The 14,770-nt window shown below is 42.5% G+C and overlaps 1 protein-coding gene across 3 annotated transcripts in view; it reads left to right on the plus strand.

Annotated features, from left to right (window-relative positions):
• The window catches only part of LOC110526531 (synaptotagmin-7), a 115,408-nt gene that overhangs the window by 80,674 nt on the left and 19,964 nt on the right, over positions 1-14,770 (plus strand). For all 3 annotated transcript variants that reach the window (XM_090238797.1, XM_036980917.2, XM_036980918.2), the window contains 2 exons: positions 2,906-3,259; positions 6,175-6,300. In XM_090238797.1, the coding sequence (XP_090094923.1) occupies positions 2,906-3,259; positions 6,175-6,300 (480 nt within the window). The remainder of the gene's footprint in view (positions 1-2,905; positions 3,260-6,174; positions 6,301-14,770) is intronic.

Consider the following 14,770-nt stretch of genomic DNA (forward strand, 5'->3'; position numbering starts at 1 on the left):
GTTAGTTTAATTGACTTTCTGGGTAGGGGATATCTGAGAAGCCCTCCTTAAGTTAGCAGGGGGAGGATACAGGCAGCAGATAGAAGGACAAATAGCCTGCTTGTCCATTTGAATGACAGGGTAGGTAAGTAATTTACTATACATGCAGAGAGACAAATGAAATATCTATTTGCAGTTGAATGTATTCAACCTTGGACAATAGAGATATTGAAATAGTAGAGAAATGTACAGTGAAAGAATTAGGTGTTGAGCTGGCTACGTACCCTGTCATGGGTAGGAGCTGTAAAAAGCCTAAGACAACTTTATGACATAGGAGAAATGTATTTCTGTGTGAATTGGACTCCAGATGTCTGGCTGGCCCTATAGAGATGTATGCTCCACATCAGCTGCAGTGTGCTCCACATCAGCTGCAGTATGCTCCACATCAGCTGCAGTATGCTCCCCATCAGCTGCAGTGTGCTCCCCATCAGCTGCAGTGTGCTCCACATCAGCTGCAGTATGCGCTACATTTTACAGTCCAACAAATATTTTTGTCATAACTGACAGAATGATTCATCAATAAATCTGGATGGAATACGTGGCGTACACTGCAGCTGATGTGGAGCATACTGCAGCTGATGTGGAGCACACTGCAGCTGATGTGGAGCACACTGCAGCTGATGTGGAGCATACTGCAGCTGATGTGGAGCATACTGCAGCTGATGTGGAGCACACTGCAGCTGATGTGGAGCATACTGCAGCTGATGTGGAGCACACTGTAGCTGATGTGGAGCACACTGCAGCTGATGTAGAGCACACTGCAGCTGATGTGGAGCATACTGCAGCTGATGTGGAGCACACTGCAGCTGATGTGGAGCACACTGCAGCTGATGTGGAGCACACTGCAGCTGATGTGGAGCACACTGCAGCTGATGTGGAGCACACTGCAGCTGATGTGGAGCACACTGCAGCTGATGGGGAGCACACTGCAGCTGATGTGGAGCACACTGCAGCTGATGTGGAGCACACTGCAGCTGATGTGGAGCACACTGCAGCTGATGTGGAGCACACTGCAGCTGATGTGGAGCACACTGCAGCTGATGGGGAGCACACTGCAGCTGATGTGGAGCACACTGCAGCTGATGTGGAGCACACTGCAGCTGATGTGGAGCATACTGCAGCTGATGTGGCGCATACTGCAGCTGATGTGGCGCATACTGCAGCTGATGTGGAGCATACTGCAGCTGATGTGGAGCATACTGCAGCTGATGTGGAGCATACTGCAGCTGATGTGGCGCATACTGTAGCTTGGCACTGAATGCATCATTGTTGGAGATGCAGAGTGGAATTATTTTATTGAAATACTTTTATATGATGTTGTTATCTATGACCTGCTGCTTTCGTAGATACACTTCTATCTCTGAATCACATTTATTATTTATATTGTTATATTTTTCTCTTGTCGCTGATAGCTTGGAAGCTTATCCATATCTTTCATACTAAATGCATCCATCCATATTATTTCTTCCCTTCCTCATTCTTTAGATTCTTTATGCCATATAAAAGGTACAATGATAATACTTTGGATGAGATGAGTGAGAGGAAGGATTTAGGCAGTGGTGATACAGAGAGAGAGTGGGAAAGCATGATACTGATGAACTTCAATCAAACCAACCTAATGTCTTATATTATATACAATCCAATCAAATCTGATGGCACTTGTAGATTTTCTGGAATGTTTAAAGCAACGACCGTACACTCATCAAATTTGCTGTAACCGCTATTAGCACATACCATATACCATCCCAAGACACTTCCATACCCACTGACCATTCATATAATGACTGTAACACTCATTCTCACTAACCACAGCTCATCTTCAGTCAACACATTGTCCTGAGATGTATGTGAGCTATCTGAAAGGCCGTGGGGTGGGGGGGGCAAAATGCTGAAGTATGACTGGTATTAATCTGGTCCACAAATCCCTCCCCTTGGGGGCCTGCCTCTGGTGCTCTCCAGTAGAATTACTACAGCGCTGTGGAGCTAGCCCAGGGCCCACTGAAGAGCACAGTCAACACAGCCAAAGACTGTAAATCCTCCAGCGCTGCACTAGCCTAAGACAGAGGCTGTTTAGCCAGAGCTTACAGTAATCATGAAGGGCAGAAATGGAAGGGGGAGAGTAGGGAAACACTATTAAACTAGTGTAAAAGCAGACGGATGATTAGAAAGACAGAGAGGTTTGAGGGAAGGGAGAGGGTTGTTTGGTCAAATGAATGGGTTGAACTGATGGGTAAGGCAGGCAAGATGAATAGAGCTGACAAAGACCAGTTGACCTAAGAGAAGCAGCATAGTGTGAGAGTTAGCTAAGAGGCTAGTGTAAAGTCATCATGGGTTAGAGGAGGACAGATGAATGGGATGAAAAAAAAGATGGATAAAAGGAGGAGGAAGAGGTCAAGGTAAATCAGGGAGAAAAGTGACATGAAAAGGGTAAGAGCAGTGGATGAATGAAAATTGAGATGAAGGCTGTTAGCTCCTGTTTGGTGTTGGGCTGAGCACTGTCAAAAACACAAGCCTACCCACAGACTGTCAGACACTCACATACAAGCATCTTCTACAACTGTATAACTGCTGCTAAACTGATTTAACCTGACAATGCTCTATTTCCTTTTTTCATCTCTCCATACCCTCCTTTCTCTATGTTGAACTCTCTGGGCCCGTCCTCATTTTTGTTCCCTCTGGTACTTGTATTGTACTCACACCATCACTCTCCCTCTGTATCTCCTGTTTTCCAATTATGTATATCTTCTGTCTATCTCTCTGGTTACCACTATCCTTCTCATCTGTCCCTCTCCTTCCCTCGTCTCTCACGTGCAACTCCTGCAAAACCCTTGTTACCCTCTCTTCCCTTGCTACTCTGTCTGGTCAGTTTTGGGGACCCCTCCCTCTCAGCCGCCTCTACTCTGGAGCACATTCCATCCTCTGCAGCAGCCCGTCCTCGTCCCCTGGTGCGACAGCAGAGTCTCCAGCAGCCTCTCAGCCACCAGCCCCCTCCGGGCCCCAATGACCCCCCAGCCACCTCCCAGAGCCTGGGCCAGCTGCACACAGGGCCCGGGGGCGGGGGGCACCGGGGAGGCCCGCGGGGAGTGCGGGGGAGTCCGGCGGGGACAGGTGCTTCCCGGTACAGAGGAGCAGGAGGAGGACGCTCCAGGTCCAACCCAGGCAGCTGGGACCACATGATGGGACAGATCCGCAACAGAGGACTGGATGTCAAGTCTTTCCTGTGAGTCTGCTGATCTGGGAATGTTCTAGATTCTGCTCTTGGTTCTATTCTGAACCTGTCTGCACTGTCCTCTGTCTATCTCTTTGGGCTTTCTCAACCTCACTGTGTTGTCCTTATTATATCAATTCTCCCCCTTCTCCTTGGGTAATTGTCCTAAAGAGTTTCATATACTGTAAGATTCACTCCCAAAATGCCAAGCCTAAGCCATGTACTGTAGCTGTAATGATATATTTTAACTTCTTGTCTTTTGGCATTACTTTAATATGTTGTGTAATTGATGCATTGTTCTTGGTTATCTGTCTGTATGCCCTTTAGTGTCTGTCATTATCTTTGCATAGGTCACACTTGTCTACCTGAGGGTAGGGGACAAACTATTTGAGCTAATAAGTATGCTGCAGCTGTGTGTGTGTGTGTGTGTGTGTGTGTGTGTGTGTGTGTGTGTGTGTGTGTGTGTGTGTGTGTGTGTGTGTGTGTGTGTGTGTGTATATCACATGTATAGCCTGTGTGCATCAACATAGGTGCAGGGGTTAAGCAGCAGCATGTAGAAACTACATTGCATTGATCTCCTGTCTACAGCATCATTACTCCCACGATGGACTGTCACTATTAGATACAGAGAGAGATAAAGCTAGAGAGGGGTAGTGATGAAGGTTAAACTCAAGGAGACGAGGAGGAGTTGTTGAGGTGGAGAGAGAGTTCAATTCACTGTGTGGATATGGATGAAAAACAACCACTTCCTAATTCAATTTAGCTATAACTTTAACAATATTCTATGATAAAGCTAAATGTACCTAATGTACCACTAAATGTACTTTTCACCATACACTTTAAGGTTCCCAGAATAATTAGTAATCAACCACTGTACAAAACAGTAAAATGTATTTTTTTATTACCCTGCAATTAGCAGTACTTCAGTACTTCACAGACCCCTCACAGCATATTGGAGAGAGTAGATCTACTGTAGGTAGAGGAGCGATCTGGAGGCCAGAATCTCCTGACACATTCGATGGTTTCACCGATTTTCCAATGAATCGGGTATTGAAATGATTGGCTGGGGATGAACCATTTGTTTGGTAAACAAAACATTGATTCCTTCTCCTCCTGTGTGTGTGGACGATGATGGATGTCTGAGGCTGTGTAGGGCAGCCTGCGGACACCCCCGACCCCTCTGCCCTCCACTGGAGTCTCTCTGGCCCATTAACACAGGCCCCAGACCAGTGACCGCCTCACTGAATCATCACTCAATAAAAGCACGGCAGATATGTGGAACATGGAGGGAGATGTGGCCTTGCTCACAGTCCCTGTAAACATGAATCTTTCTGGACTGGGACCAGGCTCTGGGGGATGGGAGGATGGGAAAAGGTGGAAAGAGCTAGGCAATGGAAAGATCTAGGCAATGCGGACTGTCTAATTGTTATGATTTTCTTTATATTGCGGATATGCAGAGATGCAGAGAATGAAGTTGGGTTACTTTTTTCTCCAACATTGTGACCTTCCATTATAGAGCTTTGCTTTAGGCCTATAAATTCATAGCAGTTGTGTTCCTCTATTGTATTCACCTTTCCTTATTGTGTTTCTGTGCACCAATGGAAAGTCTGCAAAACTATGAGCAAACCAACCTTTGTATTGAATACATGGAATTGGATTGTGATGATACCAATGAATGAATCCTGCACAAAATGTTCTTTTTTTTTTCATGAGGAATGATATTTGATTTAATGTGAATGAAATGGTTTGGTGAACTACCACCTTGGATAGTACTTTATTTTGATCATCATGATTTAGTGACTGTAAAGAATGTGTATTGATCTACTTGGATTTTAAAACACAGACAACATTTCTGTTTTGTCTGCTTCGACTCAAGAGATAAGTATGGTTGCGTTAATCTTTTTGCAGGCGGTCGTGTTCTTTTGATAAATGTCATTTTGAGAGAGAGAGAGAGAGAGAGAGAGAGAGGGAGAGAGAGAGAGAGAGAGAGAGAGAGACGGAGAGAGAGAGAGAGAGAGAGAGAGAGAGAGGGAGAGAGAGAGTGTGTAGAATGGCAGAAATAGAAATTACATGAAAATAAAATATTTGGGTCAAAGATGGAGGGAAAGAGAAACTGCTATAAGAGGGAGGAAAAGAACGAGCAGGATAAAATGCCAATAAATGTTTACATTGTGATGAATAGCTGTATGATACACAGACTCCATGTGTCATTTAGGTAGCTGGACATGGAGCAAAACATCTTCAGCCTCCTCACAGACTGCACTAAAAGATGATAACTACTACTATTAACTACACACTACGAGTTTGTCCCCCAAAGACAATATGTTGTGATATTCTTGTGCAAGTAGACCGAAGATGATTAGAGAACAATGAAGGTCAGAGTGGGTTTTGTTGAACAGGGATCAGGAATGTGTTTTGTAAAGGCCCTGTGAGGGAAGGAAGAGAATGATGGAGAGAGTTAGACAGGACAGGGTTCAGAGAAACAGTGACTCACAGCTTTACACAAACCGGGGAAGAGGATCCCTTAGGGGAAGCTAAGGGTGTGTGTGTGTGTGTGTGTGTGTGTGTGTGTGTGTGTGTGTGTGTGTGTGTGTGTGTGTGTGTGTGTGTGAGCAGAAGTGTGTGAATGTTTGCTTGTTAAGAGCACTGTGTGCCTGGCCCCTTTCAGATTTCTGCATACGACTAAAGCCTGTAACATGGTACGCTTCAAAGCTCACAGAAAATAAACCATCTGTGTCTACAACAGCTTGGGTTCAATTAAATGTTTTAAGGGTGAGGTTTTGTATCAACCCAAGTGATAATATGTAAATGTTTCACCAATCAATATCACATTGACCTTTCTTTCCTCTTTACAGTTTTTTTTAAACTACCTGTCTCTACTCTGTCTCTGTACTCGTTGTGTGTGTGTGTGTTGTTGTGTGGAGCAGCGAGGGGAAGATGGTTGTTCTGTCTCTAGCGATCGGGCTGGCTGAACAAGATGACTTCGCCAACCTCCCAGATCTACAGGAAGCACCAGCGTGCCAAGAAAACTCAACTCCACCGGACAAATCAAGGTACCAGCCAGGTTACGAACAAAAGAAAGAAAGAAAGAGAGAAAGAAAGAAAGAAAGAGTGAGTTGAGAGATAAAGCCCTGGTGAAATGAAATAAGAGAGATTGAGGGAAAATAGTTGGTGTAGACTTCTCAGCAGTGTGTGTGATGTTCAGAGCAGATCCTTGTGGTCCAGTTTTGAAGCTGCTGTGTGATCGGCATGATTCACAGTGAGAGGGAGCCTATAACGACCCAATGGGGACGCTGTAATTGGAACAGAAGCATCTGATTGGTTGGTTTCAGTGTCTTGCTGCTGTGAGAGTCCTGAGTTAGTACATTAGTATCATGATTAGATATAGTCACCCTGAGAAGGTAACAGGAAGTAATGAGCTTAATTACATATTCAACAAGCTTCTGCTCACCTTGTCTCTGATCCCAGGCAATCAACCATTGCCCAATTCCCTCTCATGGTTGAAATAGGAATTAGCAGGTAATAACACTAGAATGTCCTTTCATCAGGTGTTAACTATGTGTCTACATCCTGTCCCACTTCATTGGTCCTAGCCTTTGTTTACTTTTGCCAGTCTAAGTCAGCTTTGGCTTTGTTTCCTCAGTTTTTCCATCTTTCCTTTTTCATGCTCCCTAGTTCTTTTCATGCTCCCTCTCATCCTGCCTCACCCTTGTTAGCCTGTTTGCCTCCCGCTCTTCCTCGCCAGCTCGAAGAGGGTTTGATCTGCGTGTCTCCGTTCCTCAGCAGGGAGCATGGTGGGGGCGGACTCATTATTCTGGAGTGTAGTCCCCCCGTGTGAAATGCCTGTCTAACACTTCTTCTGCCACCGACTCCATATGCATTCCCCAACAGCTGTCAGAGACAAACACGCTAACAGGAAATAGGAACCAGAGCAACTCTTGTGGTGAGCTAACAGCTAGATAGGATGCCGTGTTATCACCTAAAACGTTCTCAGGACTTGAGTGCTCTGCTTGCCTCCTGTCCCTCATGGGTAGTGGACTGTACATAAATCCCTATTATTGGGTAAGGAGTCCTACTGTGTAAGGTGGTGTAGTAGTGAGTGCTTTTTCATGGTAGCATTCAGTACATTTCTGTCCCAGATGAGCTCTTACATTCATCAGACGATAGTTTGTTTTCACAGAATTTTTCTGATGTAGACTATTTTGTACGGCATCTTATGATTTCAATACCATTTGTAATGCCTCCTGGAATTTCCACATTTCCTTTGTACTGAGTTCTAAAAGGAACAAAATATGAACGATGGTAGATGGAGTTCTGTGCAGCGGTCAGAATACATACGAATCTTGTTCTGAAGGAACGTTATTGTGCTGTATTGGCCTGTGGGTTTGTCCTGTCGTGGTCATATGCTAATCGTATTTCATGGTCATGCCGCGGTTATGACCTGTTCAGCCTTGAAATGCCTACATTGCAGTCACGGTGTGGAGGCACGCCTGCATGCTCATCTTCTCCCTCTTCCTGGCCGGATGCCTGTCCAACACCCGTCTTTAATCAAAGCGATCTGGTGCGAGGCACAGTCGCGTGGGCCAACTTGTCTAGTGTCCTTCCACAATGAATAACCACTTTCAATCATCATCTCTGTCCATCTCCCAGTCTCTCTAGTTACCCCTGTGTGGGTCCCAGTGCCCTTGCCTTGCCCACCCCTGGCCTTATGATGGATCCCAGCAGACTGAAGATGATGGAAATGGATGATCCCTGTGTGTGTGTGTGTGTGTGTGTGTGTGTGTGTGTGTGTGTGTGTGTGTGTGTGTGTGTGTGTGTGTGTGTGTGTGTGTGTGTGTGTGTGTGTGTGTGTGTGAGAGAGAGAGCACACATGCTGTCAGACAGAGAGAGAAACCTTTGCTTTCAGGTTGATAGAGAAATGTACACTCACTGCCGAAAAGACAGAAGTATTCACTCAAAGAGAAATGGAACCATTCAGATGCCTAGAAACATACAGTTCAATGAGATGAATAAACACACATACAGGATCAGATGAAAGGGTGTAAACTGACATTGACAGACAAAGCATATACCCGCTGTCCATACACACACCTTACTGTATATTAGAATAGGATGTCCTTGCATAGACAGAGAAAGGGTCATTGGCAGAGAGGGAAGGTCAATCATTCTCTCAAATGGAGAATATGTTCTGCTGCATCCGTGAGACCTGTCTTGTTTATCCCTGTAGAACCGAGTACAACGGAATATTATCTATTTCGGGCAGAGAGGGAATCTTTATTCAGATGGATGGAGAATGATATGCCTTGGCTCATTCTCAGGAGACAGGAGTGTGCACTCAGATGCTTAGAAGCAGGTAATCAAAGCTTCGTGAGAAGCATAAACTAGAGGCAGCGTAATCTCTGTTTCTTTTGCTATGGCAGCTCAATTAGAAACGAATCATAGTGTTACAGCACAACTCTAAAGCCAGTGATAACCAAGCTCTATCCACAAGGAGATGAGGGAGGAAAACAATGGAATTATCCTGGAAGTCATTTGTATTTATTAGCAGTCTGGAAACATTTGTGCTGAGAGATTAGTGATGCTCCACAAACTAGTCTAACCCCAATGTTGTCTGATTCTAAAGCATGCTACTGCAGCTGCTTCTATTGACCATTGTTCTGTTCTCTGACGATACCATTCTTACAGATATGATATCTGATCCAGAAAGTGTTTGTCTTGTAAAAACTCAGTGAGTACAGTATTCTGTAGGCTATACCTTAAAGCTGGTTATTGAAGTTGTGGTCATCGAGTCATGCACTGGTGGCTGAGGTCCATTGTGTCAGAGGCCTTAAGCCTCACGGCTGACTGGAGTCACTGGACTAACCCTCCAACCAACATGCAGTAGCTACGGAGTTTTATCATGGCAGCTCGATATCATTACCATCTCCGAAATAAACTCTGCTGTAGCATGACAGTGCTAGCCCCCAGACACGCAGACACACAGAGGACACGTAAATAAGGAGCTCAACGCTCCATGCTCTTTGAGCCTGGACCACCAACTCCTTGGAGCCGGAGTTTCTTCATCTGGCCTGTAATCAAACTGAGTCAAGCCTTATAATTACTCTTCTGGCTTGGCAACGGTCTCCATGGCCGCCTCTGGAACTAGCTCAGGGTAACTTGATTGGCTGGGAACAGCAATATAGGTCAGCACAAAAGAAACATTTTGATAAAATGTCAGCTCTGTCTCAGGAAGTCATTCACCAAGCCTTGCTGAGGCGTTTGAGTCGGAACACAAAGTTGATTAAAGGAAAGCACAGTTATATAATCTGATGAAAAACAGTGAGAAATCCGCTTCGGAAGTCCTGCGTGGAAAAAAGCGCAGCATAAATTCACCTTAATCAATATCTAAGTGAGATATGAGGAGGAAATGACATCACTACCATCTCTTTACTTTATTAGTGTTTGTGCAATAAGAGGGAGTTTAAAGATCAGTTGAAACATCTACCAGCATTCACAGAGGTATCAACCAATCAGGAAAACTCAGAAGTATTCAAACAGCAGTTAGCTGGACAACATATAGTAGATGGCTCCATTAGTTGTATTAAGCTGGAGCGGAGGGAGGTGGCCTGCTGATTTGCACTGAGTGGGCTGACACCAGAGCTCCGGCCTCATCCTTCACAGCTTGGGGACCTGTGCTTGTGTTGCACTGCTCTCCTGGGGTGTTGTATGATCAGCATGCCCATATACTGTATGTTTATGGATACAACTCATCTCTCATGTTTTCATCACTCCACCCCCTCTCCCATCATTAGAACCCACCCCTCACTCCCACTCCACCTCACCTCCATCTCCTCCCTTCATCGTGCTGCCCTCTACAACACCAACCCCGCCTCCTCTCAATTCATATCTCCATCTCTCATTCTTTCTCACTGTCTCTCTCTCTGCCTCTCATGCAGTCTCTCTTCCTCCCTTGATCTGATTGATCTATTAACCCTTTACTTACCTTCCCTCCCTTTGTCAGCCCTTTCTTTCCCTCCCTCTACCTCTCTCTCTTTATTCATCTAATCGTGCTTCCCCTGGGGGTGTTGACTGGCGCTCTGATGGGATGATGTCAGAGCTCTGGTCCTCTGTCAGGGTGGATGACTGTCTGCCCAGGCAGCCTGGCTGGGTTACATCTGCATCACTGCTGAATATCACAACAGGGGAATGAAATTCCCCTGTGGGCAGCAAACACACACACACACACACACACACACACACACACACACACACACACACACACACACACACACACACACACACACACACACACACACACACACACACACACACACACACACACACACTCTCACACACAGATATGGAGATGGCGAAAAAGGAGCAGGGACACATAGACACTCCAGAGATTCACATACACTGTATGTAATCAAAATGCAAAACGTGTCTTGGGCTCAGCCTGTTTGGGGACCTGTATTTGATACTGAAGCAAGTCAATTGTTTTTGCAGTGAAGCACCACTGTTTCTCTCCAATAATAGTATGAAGATGCTCATATCATGCATATCTCATGGAGGCGTGCCTGCTATGAATGTTATTATCAAGAGAACACAGAAAGGTGTTCTGCTCTACCAAACTCATAATTTCCTCCATATAACACCATTAACTCTATTTAACTCCATCTAACTCCATTAACTATCTAACTCCATCTATATTAAGGCACAAGGCGAGACCCAAATGCAGACACATGGGGCGGATGGTTGGAGTCTTACAATGTTTATTAATCTAAAGGGGTAGGCAAGAGAGTGGTCGTGGACAGGCAAAAAGGTCCAATCCAGATCAGAGTCCAGGAGTTACAGAGTGGCAGACAGACAGGTTCATGGTCAAGGCAGGCAGAATGGTCAGGAAGGCAGGTACAGATTGGCAGACAGACAGGCTCATGGTCAAGGCAGGCAGAATGGTCAGGCAGGTGGGTACAAGGTCCAGAAACGGGTAAGGGTCAAAACGGGGAGGACTAGAAAAAGGAGAATGCAAAAAGCAGGAGAATGGGAAAACCGCTGGTTGACTTGGAAACATACAAGACTAACAGGAAACACAGGGATAAATACACTATGGAAAATGAGCGACACCTGGAGGGGGTGGAGACAATAACGAGGACAGGTGAAACAGATCAGGGTGTGACAATCTAACTCCATTAACTCTATCTAACTCCATTAACTCTGTCTAACTCCATTAACTCTATCTAACTCCATCTAACTTCATTATCTCCATCTAACTCCACAAACTCTGTCTAACTCCATTAACTCTGTCTAACTCCATTAACTCTATTTGACTCCATTAACTCTGTCTAACTTCATTAACTCTATCTAACTCCATGAACTATATCTAACTCCATTAACTCTATCTAACTCCATTAACTCTATCTAACTCTATTAACTCTATCTAACACCATTAACCTTAACTCCATTAACTCCGTCTAACTTCATTAACTCTATCTAACTCCATGAACTCTATCTAACTCGTTCTAACTCCATTAACTCTATCTAACTCCATTAACTCTATCTAATGCCATCTAACTCCATTAACTCTGTCTAACTCCATTAACTCTGTCTAACTCCATTAACTCTGTCTAACTCTGTCTAACTCCATTAACTCTATCTAATTCCATCTAACTCCATTTACTCGATCTAACTCCATTAACTCTATCTAACACCATCTAACTCCATTAACTCTGTCTAACTCCATTAACTCCATCTAACTCTATCTAATTCCATCTAACTCCATTAACTCTATCTAACTACATTAACTCCATCTAACTCTATCTAATTCCATCTAACTCCATTAACTCTATCTAACTACATTAACTCCATCTAACTCTATCTAACTATATCTAACTCTATGAACTCTATCTAACTCCATGAACTCTATCTAATTCCATCTAACTCTAACTATATCTAACTCCATCTAACTCCATTAACTCTATCTAACTCCATCTAACTCATCTAACTCCATTAACTCTATCTAACTCCATCTAACTCTATCTAACTCCATGAACTCTATCTAATTCCATCTAACTCCATTTACTCGATCTAACTCCATTAACTCTATCTAACACCATCTAACTCCATTAACTCTGTCTAACTCCATTAACTCCATCTAACTCTATCTAATTCCATCTAACTCCATTAACTCTATCTAACTACATTAACTCCATCTAACTCTATCTAATTCCATCTAACTCCATTAACTCTATCTAACTACATTAACTCCATCTAACTCTATCTAACTATATCTAACTCTATGAACTCTATCTAACTCCATGAACTCTATCTAATTCCATCTAACTCCATTAACTCTATCTAACTCCATTAACTCTATCTAACTCCATTAACTCTATCTAACTCCATTAACTATCTAACTCCATCTAACTCCATTAACTCTATCTAATGCCATCTAACTCCATTAACTGTATCTAATGCCATCGAACTTCATTAACTCCATCTAACTCCACTAACTCTATCTAATGCCATCTAACTTCATTAACTCCATCTAACTCCATTAACTCTATCTAATGCCATCTAACTCCATTAACTTTATCTAATGCCATCTAACTTCATTAACTCTATCTAATGCCATCTAACTTCATTAACTCCATCTTACTTCATTAACTGTATCTAATGCCATCTAACTTCATTAACTCCATCTAACTCCATTAACTGTATCTAATGCCATCTAACTCCATTAACTCTATCTAATGCCATCTAACTTCATTAACTCCATCTAACTTCATTAACTCTATCTAATGCCATCTAACTTCATTAACTCTATCTAATGCCATCTAACTTCATTAACTCCATCTTACTTCATTAACTGTATCTAATGCCATCTAACTTCATTAACTCCATCTAACTCCATTAACTGTATCTAATGCCATCTAACTCCATTAACTGTATCTAATGCCATCTAACTTCATTAACTCCATCTAACTTCATTAACTCTATCTAATGCCATCTAACTTCATTAACTCCATCTAACTCCATTAACTCTATCTAATGCCATCTAACTTCATTAACTCCATCTTACTTCATTAACTCTATCTAATGCCATCTAACTCCATTAACTCTATCTAATGCCATCTAACTTCATTAACTCCATCTTACTTCATTAACTCTATCTAATGCCATCTAACTTCATTAACTCCATCTAACTTCATTAACTGTATCTAACTCCATTAACTTTATCTAATGCCATCTAACTTCATTAACTGTATCTAATGCCATCGAACTTCATTAACTCCATCTAACTCCACTAACTCTATCTAATGCCATCTAACTTCATTAACTCCATCTAACTCCATTAACTCTATCTAATGCCATCTAACTCCATTAACTTTATCTAATGCCATCTAACTTCATTAACTCTATCTAATGCCATCTAACTTCATTAACTCCATCTTACTTCATTAACTGTATCTAATGCCATCTAACTTCATTAACTCCATCTAACTCCATTAACTGTATCTAATGCCATCTAACTCCATTAACTCTATCTAATGCCATCTAACTTCATTAACTCCATCTAACTTCATTAACTCTATCTAATGCCATCTAACTTCATTAACTCTATCTAATGCCATCTAACTTCATTAACTCCATCTTACTTCATTAACTGTATCTAATGCCATCTAACTTCATTAACTCTATCTAACTCCATTAACTCTATCTAACTCCATCTAACTCATCTAACTCCATTAACTCTATCTAACTCCATCTAACTATATCTAACTCCATGAACTCTATCTAATTCCATCTAACTCCATTTACTCGATCTAACTCCATTAACTCTATCTAACACCATCTAACTCCATTAACTCTGTCTAACTCCATTAACTCTGTCTAACTTCATTAACTCTGTCTAACTCTGTCTAACTCCATTAACTCTATCTAATTCCATCTAACTCCATTTACTCGATCTAACTCCATTAACTCTATCTAACACCATCTAACTCCATTAACTCTGTCTAACTCCATTAACTCCATCTAACTCTATCTAATTCCATCTAACTCCATTAACTCTATCTAACTACATTAACTCCATCTAACTCTATCTAATTCCATCTAACTCCATTAACTCTATCTAACTACATTAACTCCATCTAACTCTATCTAACTATATCTAACTCTATGAACTCTATCTAACTCCATGAACTCTATCTAATTCCATCTAACTCTAACTATATCTAACTCCATCTAACTCCATTAACTCTATCTAACTCCATCTAACTCATCTAACTCCATTAACTCTATCTAACTCCATCTAACTATATCTAACTCCATGAACTCTATCTAATTCCATCTAACTCCATTTACTCGATCTAACTCCATTAACTCTATCTAACACCATCTAACTCCATTAACTCTGTCTAACTCCATTAACTCCATCTAACTCTATCTAATTCCATCTAACTCCATTAACTCTATCTAACTACATTAACTCCATCTAACTCTATCTAATTCCATCTAACTCCATTAACTCTATCTAACTACATT

The sequence above is a fragment of the Oncorhynchus mykiss genome, chromosome 6, assembly GCF_057628025.1.
Source record: "Oncorhynchus mykiss isolate SJ-2025 chromosome 6, ASM5762802v1, whole genome shotgun sequence".
Lineage (NCBI taxonomy): Eukaryota > Metazoa > Chordata > Actinopteri > Salmoniformes > Salmonidae > Oncorhynchus > Oncorhynchus mykiss.